The sequence below is a fragment of the Phoca vitulina genome, unplaced genomic scaffold (genome assembly GCF_004348235.1).
Source record: "Phoca vitulina isolate PV1807 unplaced genomic scaffold, GSC_HSeal_1.0 scaffold24, whole genome shotgun sequence".
Lineage (NCBI taxonomy): Eukaryota > Metazoa > Chordata > Mammalia > Carnivora > Phocidae > Phoca > Phoca vitulina.
Window position 1 is genome coordinate 6,931,384 of NW_022589727.1, and position 24,512 is coordinate 6,955,895.

The 24,512-nt window shown below is 34.8% G+C and overlaps 1 protein-coding gene across 5 annotated transcripts in view; it reads right to left on the reverse strand.

Moving 5' to 3' along the window:
- Positions 1 to 24,512, reverse strand: part of KIAA1328 (KIAA1328 ortholog) — a 357,595-nt gene that overhangs the window by 205,371 nt on the left and 127,712 nt on the right. For all 5 annotated transcript variants that reach the window (XM_032421314.1, XM_032421311.1, XM_032421316.1 and 2 more), the window contains one exon: positions 17,407 to 17,534. In XM_032421314.1, the coding sequence (XP_032277205.1) occupies positions 17,407 to 17,534 (128 nt within the window). The remainder of the gene's footprint in view (positions 1 to 17,406; positions 17,535 to 24,512) is intronic.

The following is a 24,512-nucleotide window of genomic DNA, read 5'->3' on the forward strand; positions in this document are numbered from 1 at the left end:
CTAATATGGTGAGTTACACTGATTGGATTTTCAAATGTTAAACCAACCTCATATTTTTGAAATAAACAACTTAGTTATAATGTGTTATTTTTATATTGTTGATTGAAGTTATTAAAATTGTGTTAATTTTTGCATCTAATTTATGAGGAATATTTGTCTGCAGTGTTCTTTTCTGGTAATGTCTTTGGTTTTGTATCAGAGTAATGTCAGCCTCAAATAATGAGCTTAGAAGTATTATTTCTTGAATTTTCTGGGAAATGTGCATAAAATTAGTACTATTTCTGTCTTTTTATTTATTATTGAATTAGAGCTGACAATGTTATATTAGTTTCAGTTAAACAACATAGTGATTTTACAATTCTTTACATTACTCAGTGCTCACTATAGTGTAGGCACCATCTGTTAACATACAACATTATTACAATATTAACTATATTCCCTATGCTAGTACTTTTCATTTCCATGACTTATAACTGGAAGTTTGTATATCTTAATCCCCTTTACCTATTTAGCTCATTCCTCCCACCCACCTCTCCTCTGGCAACCACCAGTTTATTCTTTGTATTTAAGAGTATATTATTTGGGGGTGTCTGGGTGGCTCAGTCAGTTAAGTGTCTGCCTTCAGCTCAGGTCGTGATCCCAGGGTCCTGGGATTGAGCACCGCATCGGGCTCGCTGCTTAGCAGGAAGTCCACTTCTCCCTCCCTCCCTCCCTCCCTCCCTCCCTCTCTCTCTCTCTCCCTCTACCCCTCCTCCTGCTCTCTCTCTCAAAATAAAATAAAATCTTTTAAAAAAAGAATATATTTTTTGTTATTGTTCATTCTTATTGTTTAGATTCTCTATTATATAGAGAAATCATACGGTATTTGTCTTTCTCTGACTTATTTCACTTAGCATAATATCCTATAGGTCCAGCCATGTTGTTGTAAATGGCAAGATCTCATTCTTTTTTTTAATGGCTGAGTAATATTCCATTGTGTGTATATGTATATGTGTGTGTGTGTGTGTGTGTATGTGCTTCGCATACCACATCTTCTTTGCCCATTTCTCTATCTATGGACATTTGGGTTGCTTCCATATCTTGACAATTGTAAATAATGCTGCAATAAACATAGGGGTGCATATATCTTTTTGAATTAGTGTTTTCATTTTCTTTGGGTAAATACCCAATAGTAGAATCACTGGATCATATGGTATTTCTATTTTCAGTGCTATGAGGAAACTCTAAACTGTTTTCCAGAGTAGCTGCATCAATTTACATTCCCAATAGTGCATGAAGGTTCTCTTTTCTCCACATCCTCATCAACACTTCTTTTTTGCCTTTTTGGTACCAATCATTCTGACCATTGTTACGTGATATCTCATTATGGTTTTGATTTACATTTCCCTGATGATTAGTGACGCTGAGCAACTTTTCATGTGCCTGTTGGCCATCTGTAAGTCTTCTTCGGAAAAATGTCTATTTAGGTCCTCTGCCTATTTTTTAATCAATTTTTATTTTTTGGTGTAGAGTTGTATAAATTCTTTATATATCTTGGATATTAACCCCTTACCACTTGCAAATATCTTCTCCCATTCAGTAGGCTGCCATTTTGTTTTGCTGAAGGTTTCCTTTGCTGTGCAAAAGCTTTTTATTTCGGTGTTGTCCCAACAGTTTATTTTTGCTTTTGTTTCCCTTGCCTTAGAAGATATATCCATAAATATGTTGCTGAGACTGATGTCCAAGAAATTATTGCCTATGTTTTCTTTTAGGAGTTTTATGGTTTTAGGTCTCACATAGGTCCTTAATCCATTTTGAGTTTATTTTTGTGTATGGTGTAAGAAAGTCTTTGAGTTTCATTCTTCTGCATGTAGCTGTCCAGTTTTTTCAATCCCATTTATTTAAAAGACTTTCCCCCCATTGTTTATTCTTGCCTTCTTTGTCATAGATTAATTGACCATAAGCATGGGTTTATTTTCCTATCCTGTTGCATTGACCTATGTGTCTATTTTTGTGCCAGTACCATGCTATTTTTGATTACTATAGCTTTGTAGCCCATCTTGAAATCTGAAATTGTGATACCTCCAGCTTTGCTCTTCTTTCTCAAGATTACTTTGGCTATTCAAGGTCTTTTGTGATTTCATACAAATTTTAGTACTGTGAAAAATGCTGCTGAAATTTTCATAGGGACTACACTGAATCTGTAGGTTGCTTTTGGAAGTATAGACATTTTAACAATATTAATTCTTCCAATCCAAGAGCATGGTCTATCTTTCCATTTGTTTGTGCCATCTTCAATTTCTTTCATCAATGTCTTATGGGTTCCAGAGTATGGGTGTTTAATCTCCTGGGTTAAATATATCCCTAGGCATTTTATTCTTTTTGGTGAGATTGTAAATAAGATTGTTTTCTTAATTTTTCTTTCTCACACTTTGTTATTAGTGTATAGGAATACAACAGAATTCTGTGTATTAACTTTGTATCCTGCGATTTTACTGAAATCATTTATCAGTTCTAATAGTTTTTTTGCTGGAGTCTTTAGGGTTTTCTATATATAGTATCATGTCATCTGGAAATAGTGACAGTTTTACTTCTTTCTTACCAATTTGGATGCCTTTTCTTTTTCTTGTCTGATTGCTGCAGCTAGGACTTCCAGTACTATGTTGAATAAAAGTGGTGAGAGTAGACATCCTTATATTGTTCCTATCTTAGAGGAAAAGCTTTCAGTTTTTTGCCATTGACTATGATGTTAGCTGTGGGTTTTTAAAAGTTATGGCCTTTATTATGTTGAAGTATGTTCCCTCTAAACCCACTTTGTTGAGTTTTTATCATGAATGGATGTTGTATTTTGTCAAATGCTTTCTCTGCACCTGTTGAGACGATTATATGGTTTTTACCTGTCCTTTTTAATGTGATGTATCACATTAATTGATTTGCAAATCTGAACTACCCTTGCATCCCTGGAATAAATTCTACTTGATCATAATGAATGATCATTTTAACATATTTTATAACTTATTTGCTAATATTTTGTTGAGGATTTTTGCACCTATTTTCATCATGCATATTGGTCTGTAGTTTTCTTTTTAGTACTATCTATTTCTTAAATAAATAATAACAGTTGGTAGCATTTACCAGTAAAGCCATCTGAGCCTAATGTTTTATTTGTGGGAAGACTATTAGCTACAAATTCAATTACTATTATAGAGCTATTCAGGTTATCTATTTCTTCTTAAGTAAGCTTTGGTAGTTTGTGTTTTTCAAGGAATTTGTCCTTTATGTAGGTTGTCAAAGTTATCAACATAAAAATGTTCATTAAAATCCTTGTTTTTTCCTTTTAACATCTGTAGAAACTGTAGTAATGTTATATATCCCATTCTTGATATTGATAATTGGTGACTTCTTTCTTTTTTCTTGACCAGTCTGCCTAGAGGTTTATCAACATTATGGATCTTCTCAAAGAATCATGTTTTCGTTTCAATGATTTCTTTTTAGTTTTCTATTTCATTGATTTCTGCTCCAGTTTTTTTGTCATTTTTTTGCTTACTTTGGATTTAAATTTCTCTATTTGTACTTTCTTAAGGCAAAAGCTGTAATCATTTATTTGAAATCTTTCTTTCTGATATAGACAGTCTTATACGCTTTTAAGTACTTTACCTGCACACACAAATTTTGATATTTGTATTTTCATCTTCATTTGATTCAGTATACATTATAATTCCCCTTTGATTTCTTCTATGACACCTGGGTTGTTTAGCCATTTGTCATTTAATTTCAAATAATTGGTGATTTCAGAGACAACTTTCTGTTGTGGATTTCTAATTTAATCCCACTGTGGTGAGAGAAGTACTTTGAATAACTTGAATCATTTTAAACTTATTGTGACTTGTTTTAAGGTGCAGAATATAAACTGTCTTATCAAATATTCTGTGCTCATTGGAAAAAATTGCACTAGACTATTGGGTGTTTTCTTTAAAAGTCACATCAAATTGGCTAACGTAATTCATTTTTTACATCCTTTAATAGTTTTCTGCTTAATTGTTCTATCAATTATTGAAAGGATATTGAAATATCTAAAATTGTCAATATATCCATTTCTCCTTGCAGTTTTATCATTTTTTACCTCACATATTTTGAAACTGTTACTAAGTGCATGTCCATTTAGTATTATTATATTGTCTTGAACTGAACACTTTATCATCATGAAATGACGTTTTTCTGAAATAGTCTTTGCTCTAAAATATATAACATCTGATATTAATTTAGCTAGTCCAACTTTCTTTTTATTAATGTTAATATGTACACCTTTTTTCCTCAGCCTTTTACTTTTAATCTTGCTATTTGTTTTCAAGTTTTCCCTTCAATTTTTTGTTCCCTTTTCTCTCTTCTTCTTCCTTCTTTTGGATTATTTTTTTTGTGATTCCAGTCAATCTACACTGTTAACTTAATAGCTATAACTTTTTGTCATATTATTTTTGGGACTGAATTAGAGTTGATAGCATATATCTTAAGTTATCATAGTGTACTTTCAGGAGATATTATGCCACTACAGATATCATATAAGAAACCTTACAACACAGTATGTTAATTATCCTCACCCAGAATTTGTACTACTGTTACACATTTTGCTTCTACATATTATAAATCCCATGTTAATTATCTTTCTTCAAAATTATCTTTTACTCTTAAACAGACTTTAATAATACAAAGAATATTATTTTATATTTACTCACATAATTAGCATTTATGGTATTCATTATTTTGCGTAAGTCCATATTTCTATCTACTATCATTTCTTTTGGTTTGAAAGACTTCCTTTAGCATTTCTTGTAATGCAGGCTTGTAGCTGAAGAATTCTTTTGAGCTGTTATAGTCCAAAAAAGTCTTTATTTCACCTTTACTTCTGAAAGATATTTTTTGTTCAGTATAGAATTCTAACTTGAAATTTTTTTTCAGTAATTTAAAGATATCATTTCACTCTCTTCTCACTTGCATTATTTGACCAAAAAAAAAAAAATCTGCTTGCATCTTCATCTTTATTTCTCTTTATGTGCCATGGTTTTTCCTCTGGCTGCTTTTAAGAATTTTTCTTTATCACTGGTTTGGTTTTAAGTAATTTGATTATGATGTGACTTCATAGAGTTTTTGCCATTGTTTTTGTGCTTTTAATTTACTGATTCTCTTAGATCCATGGGTTTATAGTTTTCATAATACTGGAAAAATTGGAGGCCATTATTTCTTCAAATATTTCTTTTCTACTCAACTTCTCCAACTCCCCCCTCCCCCAAGCCTGTCATGGAACTCCAATTACACATACATGAGGCTACCTGCAGTTTTTCTACAGCTCTGTTCTACAGCTCTTAGGCTCTATTCCTTTCCTTCAGTCCTTTTTTGTCTCTGTTTAATTTTCAGTAGTTCCCATTGCTATGTCTTCATTTTACTAATCTTTTCCTCTGTAATGTTAAAATTGGTGTTGATTCCTTCCAGTGTATTTTTCATTGCAGTTAGTATTTAGAAGTCTTATTTGAGACTTTAAAAATATATATTGTTTCTAGTTAACAGGCTCAACTTTCCTCTAACTTCTTGAAAATATGTAATGCAATACAGTTATAATAACTTTAGTGTTTTTGTCTATTAATTCTATAATCTATGTCATTTTGGGGTTGGTTTTGATGGATTTTGTCTCATTTAGGGTCTATTTTCCTCCTTTATGGGGCTAGTAACCTTTTTTTCAGGGCTAGTAATTTTTGACCGATGTCAAGCACTGTGAATTTTACCTTTTTGGTTGCTGGATATTTTTATATTTATTTTTGGCTATAAATATACTTGTGCTTTATTTTGGGTACAGTTAACTTACTTGGAAATATATCCTACCAAGTATTGTTTTTCAGCTTTTTTAGGGAGAGCCACAGCATCCTTTAGTCTAGGGTTGCTTCTGTCCCTCTACTGAAAAAATACCCTTCTGAGTACTGTACCTGATCCCAGTCTGGCTGGTAGAAACAGTATCTATTCACAGCCTTATGTAAGTTCTAAGGATTTTTCCTCTTTTGGTGGTTCTTTCTCCAGACTCATTAGGCTTTTTTCATACTTATGCATTCATCATCGCTTATTTTAAAACTTGAGAGAGGCCCTCTGAGGATCTCTAGAGAAATCTCTCACCGCAGCTCTCCCTTTACTGGTGTTCTGCCCTGCGATCTCACACTATCTTGGCCTCCTCAAGTTCCCAGCTCCATTTTCTCACAGTCTGGAAACCACCAGTCTCTGCTTGGGTTCCCCCTCTCTGCCTTGCCAGTTGGAATCTCCCTCTAGGAGCATTCTTCAGCAATTGTATGGCTCATCTAGATTGTTTCCCCTCTTTCAGGGATCACACTCTTCAGTGTCTAATGTCCAATATTTTGAAAACCTTTGTGTATATATATATTCTGTCCAGTTTTCTATTTCTTTTAGTGCACATACTTAGTTGCAATTATTCTATCCTGTCTGGAAGTGGAAGTACTGGAAAGTATTTTTTTTTCTTGTGAATTTTTTTTTTATTATGTTCAGTTAGCCAATATATAATACATCATTAGTTTTTGACGTAGTGTTCAGCAATTCATTAGCTGTGTATAACACCCAGTGCTCATCACAACACATGTCCCTCTTAATACCCATCACCCAGTTACCCCATCCCCCCACCCTCCTCCCTTCTGTAACCTTCCTTAAACTAGGAATGAAAATAGGTTTTGTTCTAACTCAGATTCACTAATGAGGGCTATTAAGACTATGATAAAGATTATGAGGTCACCTCTGTGTAGCAGGTAATAGCAGCATGTACACTGGCTGTTTACTTATAGCTCTGAATTGCACCAAAGTAATCCTTAAATTCTATGATTACAAAAGTGAACATGGCAAATGACTCTTAACCAAAGAGAAATCAAGAAAATAAAAGATGGCAGGGACTGCCGCCCCAAGATTGCATGGCACTGAGTAGTGGCAGTGGAAGTAATGAGACAGATAATGAAGTAATTATGGCATATAGTCACAGGTGAAGACCTTTATTTAAGAAGTCTTCCATCTGCAAGTGATTACAAACAACGTAAGCTTCTCTGAATGAGTAGGAGGACTGATGGTAGGGTGGAAAGAAAAGCCAGAGAGAGACAGATCAGAACCTGAAAATCATCTACAGACTTGGAGGGAAATAAGGAGAAGCCAAAGAACAAAAGGGGAAAAAGACAGAAACAAGAGTAAATACTGAGGAGTGACAGAAAAGTTTTAGCAATGGACCAGAGAAAAATGACACTAATAAAAAGCAAGGTAATAGCTACAGCAATTGTCAAAATGAGCTGAAAGCCACATAGGTATGGCTTCATAAAGGAGGCTAACGAACTGGGTGAATCTTAGCAGCTCTTCTCAGTCACCTCTGGCTTCTGCACAAACCCTTCTCTATTGCTCCAGCTTTTGTGATGGGCAGCTGACACATTTTCTAATCTCCTGCAGTTACTTATTTGGAGACACCAAACTGGTCTCATAAACCGGTCTCATGACCTATTTATGTGCCTTTCCTCTTACTGAGTTTTCTTCTTCCTTTAACAGCTATCTTGTACCTCTATTTTTCTTTCTATATTGCAATATTCTCAAAGGGCTCATCCATGTATGCTCTACCTAGTCACTCTCTATTACATAGCCTTGTTATTTTCTGCAATTTAATTTCTTTTTCCTTGTTAAATTGTCTTTTGAGATTATATGGTCCATGAAGGCAGGATCTGTATCCAGAACACTCAAAACAGTGAGCACACAGTAGGGCTCAATATACATTTGCCAAGTAAATAATTCCATTTATCCTATCCATTCCACTTATCTTTCTCCCATATGAGAAAATTAATCTTTACACATTGACATGTACTTTAAAATTCCAATCAGATAATGAGTGTTATTACTATAATGACAGGATTAACCAATCAAATACTATACTATGGCTCAAAATCACATTAATTTGAAAGAAGCAGCAAACAGGCTAGCAAGGGTTCAAATAAAAAGTTAACAAGGGAAGAAATAATTTAATGTTCACTGAATAATAAAGACTATAAAAATCAGGCAACGAGAGTGTCTGAAGTTTAACTTAGTTAACAGGCACTTGAAGGAAGAGAAGTTATGAGAAGGTTTGACTCCATAAATAAGACAGTCAGTTATTATATTTTCTGAGATATTATCTGTTTACCTGGAAGGTGCTGTCAAATATCTTCGTCAGTGATACTTGATATAAGAATGTCAGTATTCCCATCCAAAATGGGGGAAAAGGGTGTTTAGGATTTCTTCCAGCTGGTACCTCGGTCCTTTGATAAAAAGCCTAGCTTTGAAAGAGTGCAGATGGACAGTAGGCTGATATCAATGTAATAATAAAAAGTGGCCCAATTCTCTCTTCTGCACTTAGACTTCTTATCTGAGCATGCTGTTGCTAACTCTGTAAAATCAAGGATGACTACTGCGGCTGCTTATATACTGCAGTCAATAGAACTGGTTTCAGATCAAGACTTTCTGTTCCATGAGTAAAAATTCATTCATTCCTGGACTGACACAATCTATTTATTTATTTATTACTTTATTTTATTTTTAAGATTTTATTTATTTAATAGAAAGAGAGAGAGGAGTGAGTGAGTGAGAGAGCATGAGCAGGGGGACGTGGAGAAGCAGACTCCCTGCCCACTGAGCAGGAAGCCTGATGTGGGGCTAGAACCCAGGACCCTGCATGACCTGAGCCGAAGGCAGTCGCTTAACTGACTGAGCCACCCAGGTGCCCCTCAATCTATTTAATTGTGGTCAAAACCACAAACAAAATTTAACCATCTTAACCACTTCTAAAGATACAATACACTAGTTTTAGTCATATACATTGTTGTATAATAGAACTCTAGAATGTTTTCATCTTGCAAAAGTAAAACTCTATCTCCATTGAAAACTAACTACCCTTCCCCCGCCCCCCCAGCACATCCACCATTCTACTTTCTGTTTACAAGAGTTTGACTACTTTAGAAACCTCATGTAAGTGGAATCCTGTAATAGTGAGACAATCTGTTTAGTATTAGATTCTCTTTTCTATTACATGATGACCTATGACAGCTGGTACAGTCTTTGAGGCACTTGAAATAAACAAACAAAATAGCCTTCTGAGATGTAGGGCTGAGAAAAAAAGTCAAAATAATCAGATACAAAGGCAAACAACATTGACTCCAAAGAGAGTGACCATAAACCTAAGTTGTTCAACATATTTTGACCATGTATCCCAATCATATCTAATATAGAGAACATACAAAGTTCAATGTTATTAATACTATCAGTTTAAAGATTTTCCAGATTTAATTTTGAATCTGTAACCTACGAGTAGAAAGCCTATTTCTTTAAGTCAATAGCCAACTATTAGTGTCTAGGTTGCACTGAAAAATAGACCTTCTGGTTTGAAAAATATTTGTGGAATACCCAAGTATGTGAAAGACTGTGCACTCAGTACCAATTATCAAGTAATTTGATTTGAAAAATTAATATTAAGACAATAGAAAATACTTGTCTTTCATGTTGATTTGGTTTTCAGTGATTATGAGACTTACAGTATGTCACCAAATAATTATTTATTATTCAATTTAGCCTGATTTGAAGATCTGAATTAGGTATGCATGACTTTCAATGGAGTGTACAGACTGATCTCTCAAATTGGTAGGAAATGGTCTGTTAATTTGTATAGTTGTCTGAATAAATAATAAAAAGGCCATAATAAATAATGGGAAAAACATACTGAAAAGTAAAATATTTAAGAACTAGTAAGAATAATCCATTCTGCAGACTGGACAGCCACCATGACTTCTCTAACACAAAATTCATATATTTAAATACCAGAAAAATCAAGAATTTAGACAAATGAAAATAAAGATATAAATTTTCACAAAACAAACTAGAATCTTACCTAGAGAAATATGCCCCAAGAATTTCATAAATTTCCAGATACTCAAATACCACTGTGGTATACAATTTGCTTAACTTCTCACCTATGGCAAGCAGCTTCTCAGATGAACCCAGTGATCCCTATCCCCTGGTAATCCTGCCCTTGTGTGTGATCATCTCCCTTTGTGTGTACCAGGACCTATGACTTGCCTCTAATACAGCAAAAGTGATGAAAGTTCACTCCTTCAATTAGGTTACATAAAACAACAACTTCTGTCTTGCAAGTAGACTCTATTACCTTCTTGGCTTGTACATTTTGATAAAACAAGGAGCCACCCTGGAGAGGCCTACACAGCAAGGAACTGAGGGTGGCCTCCAGCCATTAGCCAGCTAGGAGGCCCACAATCCAAAAACCCGTAAGAAACTGATTTCTGCCAACCACAATGTGATGAACATGGAAGCAGATTCTACCCATCCTTGGTCAAGCCTTTACATAAGAATACAGCCTCTGTTAACACCTTCATTGCAGCCCCCAAGAGACGCTGAAGCACAGGAACCAGCTAAGACTTGACTGAATTTCTGACCCACAGAAAGTGTGGGAAAATAAGTATGTATTTTAAGCCACTAAATTTAGTGGATATTTGTTACAAAGAAGACATAACTAATATACTACCTTCAAAGAAAGGATAGCTCACAGTCTTGTTGCATGAATTAAATGACATGTATTAAATATGAAAAATTAAATTTAGCTTAAAATACAGATACTAGATGGCTATGCTTGCTCTCCAGTTAAGTAATTTATGACATTCCGGCCAACAGCCAGGAAAACATAGTTCATTAAGAATATAAAACAAATTTTGGTAACAACTTTACAGTAACTTATACCCTGTACTTTCTTTTCATTGTATTTTTTTTACATTAATAGACTTTTTTAAGAGCAGTTTTAAATTTAAAAATAGATTAAAAAATTTTTAATAGACAAGATATACTTCCTCTCTTCACCCCATGTTTCCCTGATTTTTAACATCTTCTATTACTGTAGTTTATTTGTTACAACTGATTAAATCAATATTGATGCCTTATTATTACCTGAAGTTCATAAAATTCACATTAGGGTTTACTCTTTGTGTCTTTGTGTTATAGGGTTCCATGGGCTTTGAGAAATGCTCTACCTATTTATTTCTTCCCTCCCACTGACCCCAGGCAATCACTGATCTTTTTTCTGTCTATACACGTTTGCCTTTACCCTATGCTTTGAGTTGTAATTTCCTATAGTAATATAACTTACTCTTTAAAAGACCAGTAACATGCAGTGAGTCAGAGTTAGTAAATATGACCAAGTATTCAGACTTCTCATGTTCTTTATTGGAGTTCTCCTTACTTATATTTCAGCAAATTCTTCTGCATTTTGATAAAGCATTACCTTCTCTGGTACCTTCTATGGTACTCTTATGTACCATAAAATAATACTTTTATCCTTATTTAAAGGCAATACTTCTGGTTACTATTAATTACATAAGACTAAATGATATATGTGATCAGTGTTCAAGTTCACATGGTTACTGTAACATGCATAAAGAGCACTGCACTTAAAGAAAACAAAAACTGGTGCTGAAAAAAATCAGTATCTGAAGTTAGGTTTCAAAAAAAGGTGTCCTTAATGTTGAAGTTAAACTTTGTGGGTGGTAAAAAAAAAAAAAAAAAAATTGTGGCTGGTATGAAGGGTCTAAATTTATCTTTTCTCTAAGTGTCCAATTGTCCTATCAATGCCTGTTTAAAAGATTTTTTCCCAATGAATTGAATTAGCATTTTTGTTGAAAATCAATTTACCATAATTGCTAGAGTGTATTTCTGAATTCATAGTTCTGTTCATTGATCTATAGGTCCATCATATATATGGCATGCACTATACTGGCAGTGCTACACTGTCATGAATACTGTATGTCTTATTTTCTATTTCTGCATAACTAATTGCCACAAATGCAGTGGTTTAAAATAACACAAATTCATTAGCTCATAATTCTGTAGGTCAGAAGTCCAGGCAGGCTTGGTTAGGTTCTCTGCTTGGTTTCTCATAAGACTAAAAGATGTCAGCTGGGCTGGGCTCTAATCTGGAATATCTGAGGAAGAACCTGCTTCCAAACTCATTCATGTTGTTGACAGAATACATTCCTTGTGGTTGTATGATTTTGCCAAGAGGAAAAAGTCATGTGAGTCAGGTTAAAATTTTATTATACTGCAGCTTTAGAGTAAATTTTGCAATTGGAAAGAATAATTTTCAAATTTGCTCTTATTTCTCAAAATTGTTTTCAGCTATTCTTATTCCTTTGGATTTCCATATACATTTTTTCATCTTATCAATTTCTGCAAAAACCAAATTATCAAAATATGCTGGAAATCTGATAGAAATTGCAATGAATCTACAGATTAACTTGGAAAGAACTGCCACTTTAACTTTGAGTCTTGCAATCCATAAACACGGAATAATTTCCATTTATTTAGATCTTTAATTTCCCTCAGCAATATTTTGCTTGTTTTTAGTGTGTAAGTCTTACACTGCTTTTATTAAATATATCCATTTTTAAGTTGTTCACTGGTAGTAAACAGAAATAAAATTGATTTTTGCCTATTGATCTTGTATCCTGCAACCTTGCTGAACTCATTTATTAGCTCTATCAGGTTTTTTTTGATTCCTTAAGATTTTCTACATACAGGGCGCCTGGGTGGCTCAGTGGTTAAGTGACTGCCTTCAGCTCAGGTCATGATCCTGGAGTCCTGGGATCGAGTCCCACATCAGGCTCCCTGCTCAGCAGGTAGTCTGCTTCTCCCTCTGACCCCCTCCCCTCTCATGCTCTCTCTCACCCTCTCTAATAAATAAATACAATCTTAAAAAAAAAAAAAAGATTTCCTACATACAAGATCACATTGTTTATGAATAAAGAGTTTTATCCCAGTAACAGAAAACTTTCTCCAATATAGCTCTCTTCCATTCTCCTCCCTTTGTGCAAATACACATGCCATCTTTATATCTTATAAGCTCAACAATATAGTTTTATAATTATTGTTTTATTCAGGTATCTTTTAAGTTATTTAAGAAAAGAGGGATGCATAATTACTTTTACCAGTGCTCTATTTCTCAGTGAATTTGAATTACTGTCTTAAGTCATTTCTTTTCATATGAACAAACTTCTATTTGTATTGTTAGGCAGGTAAGCTAGCAACCAACTCTCTCAGTCTTTTTTTATTTAGGAATGTCTTTATGTGATCTTCACTTTTGAAGGATAGCTTTCCTTGATTGCTAGGTTGTTGTTTTTTCCCCCTATAGCTCTTTGACTATGTATGCCATCCTACTGTCTAGTTCCTCCATTGTTTCTGACGAGAAGTCAGCTGTTAATCGTATTCTTGTTATATCTATAGATCTTTTATTCTGTGAGGAGCTTAGTACATTTGAGCCAGACATTCTATTACAGATATCCAAAGAGCATGACTTTTTCTTTGATTTGGTTTGTCAGAAGTATGGTGAACCTTCTGGACTGCCAATAAAATCTGGGCTTCTTAAACTCAAGGGTAGCTTAGTACTAGATGAAATTAAAATAAATATTACACATTAAATACATATTAAAATGCATAAAATTAGATGGAATTAAAATGATAAGGAACTCAATTACCACATGACTACATATGGCAGTTAAACAACAACAACAAAAATTTAACCAAAAAAATACATGAAAGTAATCTCAGAACAGGAAGTAGTCCCAAGGCACTATGGCCCTAAGCACAACAAAAACTCTTTTTTTTTTTTTTTAAAGATTTTATTTATTTATTTGACAGAGAGAGACACAACGAGAGAGAGAACACAAGCAGGGGGAGTGGGAGAGGGAGAAGCAGGCTTCCCGCGGAGCAGAGAGCCTGATGTGGGGCTCGATCCCAGGACCCTGGGATCATGACCTGAGCCGAAGGCAGATGCTTAACGATTGAGCCACCCAGGTGCCCCAACAAAAACTCTTTTGACAAAACTATGGAGACAATGGTAGTAGAAACCACCAAGAAATATTAAACATATACTCAGCAATGATTTATCTTTAGTATATTTCAAATTCTGTTCAATCCATGACCCAGACCCAAATTAAGAAACATGGAACAAGTAATTATGAACAAGATGGAAAAGTTTCTATAAAAGGCCTTTTCCCAGATCAGAACAGCAGAGATTCATTAATATCTACTGCCCATGGCTGAAAAGTAATAATGATTTTGTCCAATTTATAGAAAAGGGGAAATCTCAAAAAGATTCCAAATCTCCTTTATTTTTTATATCATCTTGACAAAAAAATGAAGAGGTAAGGAAAACAATAAGGTAGGCCTACATACCAACATTTTTAAGTGACAGTGGGAGAAGCTACTCAAAATGCTACCTAGGCTTTCTCTTAATATAAAGAATACTTCAGAAATACTGTAACATTTCTAAAATGGTAGAGCCTATCAAATAAGACTAAAGTAGAAGTTATAAGCATCATAGTTTGAGGTGACATTAAAGTTCAGATTCACAAAAAAGAAATAACACTCAACTGTGATAAGAAAAGCTATACTCTAAAATGTACATTGGCCAAAATTGTGGTTACTAGATCCTCCCACATCCAAGACCACAGTTATACTATGGGTAAGAACTATTTCTTAAGATCAGGAAATGAAGTGGCAGACACACATCAATGAAATATTTTAATCTAAATAGAACATGTGAAAAACATTTCTAGAATCCACAATGAATCCAGGCTGAATAAATGAGAAAATTCACCTTTGATAGCATAGCAAGAAAGAGGATGAGGGAGAAACAAGGAAAAAATGGAGTAAATGGAGTAAATGGAGTAGTTTCAAGGAAATGGCAGAAGTCAAAGAAGAAAATCATATGATAGGGCATTCTTCTGGTGAACTGTGGATTTAATTAAACTATAAGCAAAATATATAATATGCAGTTTGAGCCAGATGCCACCAATGCAAAGAAGAAACAGAAAAAGTCTCATAAAGTCAAATAAATGCCTCATGAAAAATGAACTGCTGCCATCTCCATCATAAAATCTGGATATTATTAGTTTAAAAAAAACACCTTATTTTGAGAACAAATAAAATTTACTGTTTACCTGACATCCTCATTCAGGATCAGAGTTATTACAGTGATGCCCTTCCTGACATAAAACAAACTTGTTGACCAAACTTACCCAATTCCCATGAGAGGGAATGTTCAGGTAAAAGAAGCCTGTCACAAAGAACAAAACAGATATCATAGGAAGCAAGATGATAATCTCCAGTTGGCGTTCAAAAAGAAACTTATTTTGCCTCTCTAAACTCAAATGGCAGAGCCTATAAGTAGCTTCAATTTCATTTTCATTGCACATAAGACATAATGACTTGACTACCAGGCACTTCCTGAAAACATGGTTTTAAAATTTTCTCATGACTAAGCCAAAATGAAAATTCAAAAGTATCTCTTTTTTTGCTTTTGAGGGTGCTCTCTCCATGTACTTGGCCAACATCTTCATTCTACTACTAGTGATTTTTTTAGTTTTGTTCCTCAAAGTTAAGGTTAGAGAGTCAGTGTTAATTATGAGGGGTCTCTAGTGAAACTGCCAAGAATCACTAACTTAAACAAAACATTAATACCCGAGAAAGTTTTTTTTCCCCAATTTCAGAAGTAGATAAAAAAAGAAAAGAGAGAGGCCTCCTTATCTAGAAGTCTTTAGAGCCCCCTAGATGCCTCCAGAGCCCTCTAGTGACTATTTATTGACTCTCAGTCTATATATTTAAGGTCCAAAGGCTCTACACTGGCAATCAAAAAACCCTCTGCCTCCCCTCCAATACCCTTGCCAAATGGGTTGCCCTTCATTTTTGTGCCCCCAACACACCTTTGTCATATAGACAGAAGGAGTGGAAATACAAAAGCAAAGGTCAGAAACCTGATCTTTATGGTACAATTTTCTCTAACCCACCCACAAGAGACAAGGACCACCTTCCAAACTGCCTGCCCTGCTTTCAAAGTGGCAGGGGAAATCCAGCCAAACCATCAAGATTAGCTGCCACCATCCTCTGTCATTTTATAGCCTACGTTTTTCAGAAAACAACAAAAGAAACTATTTCAAGTTAGAATACAAATAAACCATTCATACTTCGGCCATTTTTATTTAGTTTATTTTTCTTAGTAATTTCTATGCCCAACATGGGGCTTGCCTGAACTCACCACCCCAAGATCAAAAGTCGCATGCTCTACTGACTGAGCCAGCCAGGCGAGGCCATTTCTCATAAATGTTGTGACTTCAAAACAAGGATATAAGTCTGAGCTACACAACATTCCAGCAAAATTATTATTTATTATCTTAACCTTTCCATGAGTCTAAACTTTAAGTTCAAAACTGAAGTTTTCTTGGTCCAAACTCTTCACCTATCTGAGATAGTGGTCTCTGGGCTGAACAGCAATGATATTCTTTAGAAGGGTTGCAAAAAATCATTCACAGGGGCACCTGGGTGGCTCAGTCGTTAAGCGTCTGCCTTCGGCTCAGGTCATGATCCCAGGGTCCTGGGATCGAGTCCCACATCGGGCTCCCTGCTCGGCAGGAAGCCTGCTTCTCCCTCTCCCACTCCCCCTGCTTGTGTTCCTGCTCTCGCTCTCTCTCTCTCTGTCAAATAAATAAATAAAATCTTAAAAAAAAAAAAATCATTCACAGGACCTGATATTATTCAAAAGGGGAAGATAACACATTAGCACATTAGCCAGGCTTTAATATTTAATATGAATGGCTTGGACCCTACTGCACAGTTTTTTTCTACAATGTTTTAGTATATAATACTTATTGTTCTCATCCATTTGAATATTTAAACTCATTTGGATATGAAAAAATACCAAGTATCACTTGCTAGAGGGCAAGAAGTAAGTTTTTAGAGCTTGTTTCACATCACAACTGGCACGGTTCTGAACCTTCATTTAATTATACAATATATACCATTTAATGATATGTATATAAATGTTATATACAAAGACTCTCATACATACTTATGTGATTAATATATACATACAAACATAAAATCATGCAAAATACTCCAATTTTCTTCGATTAAAGATTTTATAAGTCACCAAATCACTTTTATTATTCTAAAAATGTAAACGTGAGTTAGGAAAGGCTCATTAATGTTTTCCACAAGGACAATGAGTAACAAACAGCCCACCTGATCTTCATTAAGCAACAGAGCAGTGAGTTTTCTTTACCATTCCTGCTGTGCTTTCTTACAACTAGGAGCTTTCCCACTGACCCAGAGCCTGCTTCAAGTAATCATTCCTGACCTCTGCGCCCCAGGAATAGGAGATGAAAAAAAAAAAAAAAGAAGTAAATGACACTACCTCAATCACATGCTATACTTACATGCTTTAAGACAATGTTATATTCTGTGACTCAAAGTAAAGGCAAATGATTCTTCGGACATCTTGCTGATCCATTAAAGTCAAGAAAAGGTAAGAATAAAGATGCTTACCTGTTGTTCCTGCACTCTAGCAGCACCAAGTTCTGAGAGAGACATGGTGAGCTTCTCTTGCTGTTCTGATAGATATTTCTGATAGAGACTTAGAAGTTCTTGGCATTCTCTATACTGTAGCTGAAGAGGTGAGATTGTAAATTAAGGGAAAAAAACGAATAAACTGATTCAAACTGTATCTATCAGTGCTGCTTTTTAGATTCCAATAAACAAAAGAGAGAAAAAAGTGCAACCATATTTGGTGAGAGTGCACGTAGATGAACACAGTACATATATCCACCCCCCCCAAAAAAATCATGTAAACAGTAATTCGCAAAGAGAATAGCAATGGTCATCTCATTTGAAGAGAAATTTCTCTCTGAAATCTTTACATTTGAATGAATAAAAACAAACATGCAAAAGAATGAAGTTCTCATTCTTCATGAGAGACTCCTATCTCACACCATATACAAAAACTAACTGAAAATGGATCAGTGACCTAAATATAAGAGCTAAAACTGTGAAACTCATAAAAGTAAATCTTCGTAACCTGGGATTAGGCAATGGTCACCTGAAAGCACAGAAGCCAAAGAATAAACACATAAATTGGACTTCCAAATTTAAAAAATAAAACAAAAAAACCGACTTTTGCTTCAAAGGACCCTATTAAGAAATTGAAAAACAACCTCTGGAATGAGAGAAAATATTTGCAAATCATATAGATGATAAGGGACTGGTATTCAGAATATCTAAGGACCTTGTACGATTCAACAATAAGGAACTATTTAACCTAATTAAAAATGGGCAATGAACTTGAATAGACATTTCCCAAAAGAAAATATACATATGCCCAAGCAGCACAAGAAAATATGCCCAATATCATTAAACATTAGGAAAATGCAAATCAAGACCATAATATGAGATACCACTTTGTATCTACTAGAATGGCTATCATCAAAAAGACTGACAATAAAAAGCTTTGACAAGGATGTGGAAAAATTACAACCCTCCTATATAGCTAATGGGAATGTAACATGGCACTGCTACTTTGGAAAATAATTTAGCATCGCCCTCAAAAGTTAGACATTGAGTTACATATGACTCAGCAATTGCACATTTAGGTATAAGCACAAGAGAATAAAAAATGTATGTCCATACAAAAACCTGTACATGAATATTCAGCGTAGTATTCTTCGTAATAGTGAAAAAGTGAAAACAACTCAAATGTTACCAAGTGATAAATGGATAAACTAAATGCAATATATCTACACAACAGAATACTCTTCAGCCATAAAAGGAAACAAAGTATTGCTACATGCTACAATATGGATGAACTTTGAATACATTATGCTAACGAAGACAGACACAAAAGGCCACATATTGTATGATTTTATTTATATAAAGATGTTGGGTTTTTTGTTGTTGTTGTTGTTATTGTTTTAAATACCTATTCCAATGAACTAGGGGAAAGAATACCCAGTTCTAAGTATACAGGATCACTAGTAAGTTTTATTCATCCACATTCACTTTCTGTCCTCTTCTCCAATTTTCTGAAGTATATATTACATGAGAAAAGCTGAAGGAAAAAAAATGTCCAGAATAGGCAAATCCATATAGATAGAAAGTACATTAGTGTTTGCTAGCACTAGGGGTGGGGGAGGGGGAATAGGGAACAACTGCTAATGGGTACTGGTTCTGGGGGTTAGGTAATGAACATGTTCTGGAATTAGATAGTTGTGTTTGCACAGCTTTGGGAATACTCTCAAAACCACTAACTTGCAGACTTCAGACCAGATTGGGCGCATTCAGGGTGGTATGGCCATAGACTTAACTGCACACTTCAAAAGGGTAAATTTTATTGTGTGTTATATCTCAGTAAAACTGCTACCAAAAAAATGCAGAGTAGAAGTGATAATACTGTTGTGGTAAAAATAATTACTGCCTAATTTACAAAGAAAGTTCTAACCATATTAAACATAAAGGGATTATAATTAGATTTTTGTCTTGTTTTGTTTTTCTATAATGTCAATTAAGTCAATGTTTCATAAATAAAACCATCATCAGGAAATTTTCTGCCCATATACCTCTCTACATTTTTCATAGTCTAATGTGAAGAACAGCTCCTCAAACTTGCAAAATGCTCAAGATGAAGATGCTAATTGGAAAGGTCACCTAACTGTGTAGATCAGGTGTGTGAGAGACAGTTCCATCCAAGAGAGAGTTCTGTTTCTTCTCATTGTGGTAATTGCCTCCCCAGGCCCATTTTTCTCTCAGATCATTTCCAAATCTCCCCCCTTGCACTTAATTATGTATGCTGTTGGTATAAAAATCACTGTCCAATGAGATTATTCTGTATAAATACTTTTACAATAGGTCATCACGATTAAGGGTGGGAACAGTATTTTGTAAATGTCAAAAATGGTGACTGGTTTCAGTATTCCTTAACATTTTCATAACCTAATCATCGCCTCTGGGCAGGTTCCTGTTCTAATAACTTTTGCCAATCATGACTGCATAAATAACCAATTGCTTCATTATTCTCATTATTAACCTTTAACAAAAAAAGGAGCCAGAGATGGCTTGTAGAAGAGGAGTGGTTCTAATAAAAGGATAAGTTACTAAGTTTAAAGAATACATTAATTAGAAGAGCTTGTTGAATACTCAGTATCTTAAAAACAGTAACAATAGAAGGAACAGTGTTCTAAATAAGCTAATATGATTTCAAAGTCAATCTATGTCAGACTAGGCTGGTTTTCCATTGCATGCTTTTTGTCAGTAAGCTTCAAAAGACGAGAATGATGTGTGATGGTCCCAAGAGTTCCTGCCAGCTATCATGTACATAAAAAGAATTTTTTAGTCTGGCTGTTACCATAGGCAGTAATGTTTACAGTAGATGAACATGTTACCTTCATGCAGAATAAGAATTATACTCTGGAAAAAGCCAGCACAATTATACAGCCTAAGAGTTAAATGTCAGCATTTGAAGACAAATTACAGGCAAATTCATTTAAACACATGCTATGCGGTAGAATATAAAAACAGGCAGTCCTATCCTTCATCAGTTTTTTATATTTGTCTTGATTCACCAGATTTTGAAATGTCCCCCTTTTCCTGGAAAATCCAAAATGTATGTCCAAACAATACAGTAATTTTCCCTCCTCCCTAACACAATGAGACTTCACCCCCCCTCTGGAGAGAAAGATTTATATAAAGAAAATGTGGATGAAATCCTTTCTTCACTGATTTGGGGGCGGGAGTACAGTGAGAAAAAAGACATATTTAACTCAATCCTGGCCAAATGACAGAAAAGAATGCAAAAGATGTAGAAAATTCAATCTAAGGGAAGGTGTACACCAAACCATGACTGACAAGAATCAAACATACAGGGACACCTGGGTGGCTCAGTTGGTTAGGGATCTGCCTTCGGCTCAGGTCATGATCCCAGGGTCTGGGATTGAGTCCCGCATCAGGCTCCTTGCTCACTGGGGAGTCTGGTTCTCCCTCTGCCTCTCCCTCCGCCTGCAGCTCCCACAGCTTGTGCACTCTCTCTCTCTGACAAATAAATAAATAAAATCTTAAAAAAAAAAAAGAATATAACATACAGGTAATCTGGAAAACCACCATTCAAGAACTGAAAGAAACAGCAGTTATCACAACCTCATCAAAGAAAGAAATCTTCATAAAATAAACAATTATAAATTAAGATTAAGCAAGATCATATCAAAACCTAAACATCAAATTAATTAGCCGAAATGGCTGCTGGAAATGATCATTTTGCAAACCTTAAAGCCTTAATTCCAAAATGCATTCTATAGGTAAATACAAGTAAAGGTCAAAGTAGAATGAATAGGGACATAGGGAGAGAGAAAAAGAGGAAAATCAAAGGTGGAGGGAGAAGGACCAGAGACAGGATGTATTACCAGTAGGCTGCCAAAGTAGGAAGTGATCGCCTTAAGCTGGAAGATTTCCTCTGGCATAGCAAAGACCACTCTTTTACCCCATCCCACCCTTGCCTTGGATATTTGGGATACTGAGATCTGGTACTTAGTAATCCTGATTTAATACAGAACTCAATGAAGGAACATCTATATGGCAAGAAAAAAAGGGAGCATCATTAAACTAAAAAACAAAAACAAATAAAAAGCACAATTCTCCTTTTCTGGAACCACGACTCCTTGGAAAAAATGGCTAATTCCCATTTTGGGGTATGGAAAGTACAAAGTAAGCTTGAAACATGTTGCTATGCTATATTGGAAAAAAGTATGTAAAGAGAAATACATGGGGACTTGTCAAATGGAATAGAAGCAACCCTGAAGGAGACTCTCATTAGTCAAATTTGGGACAACATGAGCATTGGAAGGAGTGACTCTAACAGCAAATTTAATAGATACATATTTACCAGTTCATGGTGATACTTCAAAAAGATAGAAAAGCATGAAAGGGGAAAAAAAGTAAAGCCCTTCTTTACAGAAGAATCCTAGCTAATTACTTGGAAGGAAAGGTCAAATTTTAAAAATCACCATTTTATAACCCCCAATGCAATAACTCATTCAGACAAGGATCATTAATGGGGATTGAAACCAGTAGGTGAAAGATTAATAAATAAGATATAAGGTGTCAAGATTAGTTACTTAGAGCAAAGAAGAAAATGTGCCTTTAAATGGTGAAACCTGGTAGTCATTACCCAAAGTGAATTAATTTAAGATCACTAATAGTGAAAAAAATAAAAATTATGTACCTCCTAATGTATAAAGTAGGCAATATTGCCTATGAAATATTCTTGCTAAATGTTTTATTTGAATTTAATCAAATCTGTAAACCTAACTCCCATTTCAAAGAAATGGGAAAAAGGAACAAATTAAATTATAGCACAAAGAACCAATCAGACAAATCCAGAATATGGGAGATTTTGCAAAGTACTCTTCAAGCTCTTTGAACTCTTCAAAAAGTCCATGTCATGGGGGTTGGAGGTTAGAGATTGAAGACCAACCAAATGCAACCCATGGGACCATGACTGGACCCTAGGTCAGGGGAAAAACAGCTATAAAAGACATTCTTGGGACAATTAGAGAAATTGGAATATTGACTCAACAGTTGATATTATGGAATTATTGCTAATTTTGTTAAGTATCATAATGTGGTTTATAAAGAGAAATGTTCTTATTCTTAGGAGATGAATGTGAAGTATTTAGGGTGACATATGACACTCGGCTCAGAAAAAAATAAGCAAATAAATTTTTATATAAGTAAATAAATTTATTGATATCTACATAAGTTTATATAGATATATATTTATGTAAATTTGTAATAAAAATAAAAGCAAATATATGAGAGGGCATGAAGCAAATATGGCACAATGTCAACAACCATGAAATCGAGGTAGCGTATATGGTGGTTCACTGCACTATTCTGTCAACTTTTCTATATATTTGAAAATTGCCATAATAAATAGTTGCAGAAAAACTTGTTTTGGTTGTATTTTTTTGTTTTATTCATTCTACTATTATTCAGTCTTCTCTTGTCTTTCTACTTCTGCCATAAGTTCCGTGGGGATAAGCAAAATCGTAAGCATCAGGTCAGACTGATGAGAGCTCTCTACAACTCCATGTATCCATGGTCATTAAGTCAGGTGACAAACTGTTAGTATGATCTGATGATATACCAACAGAAACCTATCCTTTAAGCCAAAGATAGGCATATCCAGGGTTGCAAAAGATCATTTTTAAAAAGCTTGTCAAGTTTTCTTCCAGTCATTTAACAAAGGCAGTAAGAATGACTAGAGCACAGGCTTAGGTGTCACCCAACATTCTTGAAATCTTAATTCTGGCATTCAGTAATAATGTAACTTTGGATAAGTAACTTCTCTGACATCCTCATCTGGAGATGGTAATACCTACCTCACCTCACAGGGCAACTATGAATATAAATGAGCTAATAAATGAAAAGCACTTAGCATAGCACACAGCACAGAGCATACGTTCAATAGATCTTTTGAAAAGAGATCAAGGGCACAAGAGATAAAAAGTGCTGGCAAGGATGTAGAGAAAAGGGAATCCTGGTGCGCTGTTGGTGGGAATGTAAATTGGTACAGCCACTATAAAAACAGTACGGAAGTTCCCCCCAGAATTAAAAATAGAAGTACTATATATGATTTAGCAATCTTATTTCTGGGTATATAGGTGAAGGAAATGAAATCGCTATCTTAAAGAGATATCTACATCCTTATGTTCACTGCAGCATTATTTACAATAGCCAAGATGTGGAAGCAGCCTAAATGTCAACAGATGGAGTTAAAAATGTGAAACACACAAACACACACAGGAATATTATTCAGCTTTAAAAAAGAAAGAAGTCTTCCTATTTGCAATAATATGGATGAAGCTTGAGGACATTATGCTAAGTTAAATAAGTCAGACTAAGAAAGACAAATACTGTATGATCTTATTTACATATGGAATCTAAAAAGCTGAACTCATAAAAACAGAAGGTAGATTGGTGGTTGCTAATCGCTGGGAGTTGGGGGAAATGAGTGATAGTGGTCAAAGGATACAAACTTCCAGTTTTAAGATGAATAAGTTCTGGGGACTCTAATGTATAGCATGGAAACTATAGTTAACAATAGGTAATAGGTACTGTATTGTATCCTTGAAAGTTGCTAAAAGAATAGATCTTAGGTGTTCTCAACACACACACACACACACACACACACACAAATAAGGGAGATAATGGATGTGCAAACTAACCTTATTATGGTAATCATTCTGCAATATATACATATATGAAATCATCATGCTGTACACCTTAAACTTATGCAATGCTATATGTCAAATACATCTCAATAAAGGTGGAAAAAATGATATCAAGGGGTGAGAGAAAGAGACTTAAATAAGGATAACATGTTCTAAGAGAGGCATTTAAACACAGGATACAATAGAGATTTTTTTTTTTTAAGTGGGGGTATGTGGTTAGTTTGACAACAATTGCAGGGGGGCAGCAAAGAAAGACTCCAGCAGAGCAGATGTGAGCCCAGAAATGAATCTTGGTAAAGGAGTATATTGATGCACTGGATAGGTAGGATGGGCGCGGACCCTCAACTAAAAGATCATCAGGAGCAAAGGCATGAAGAA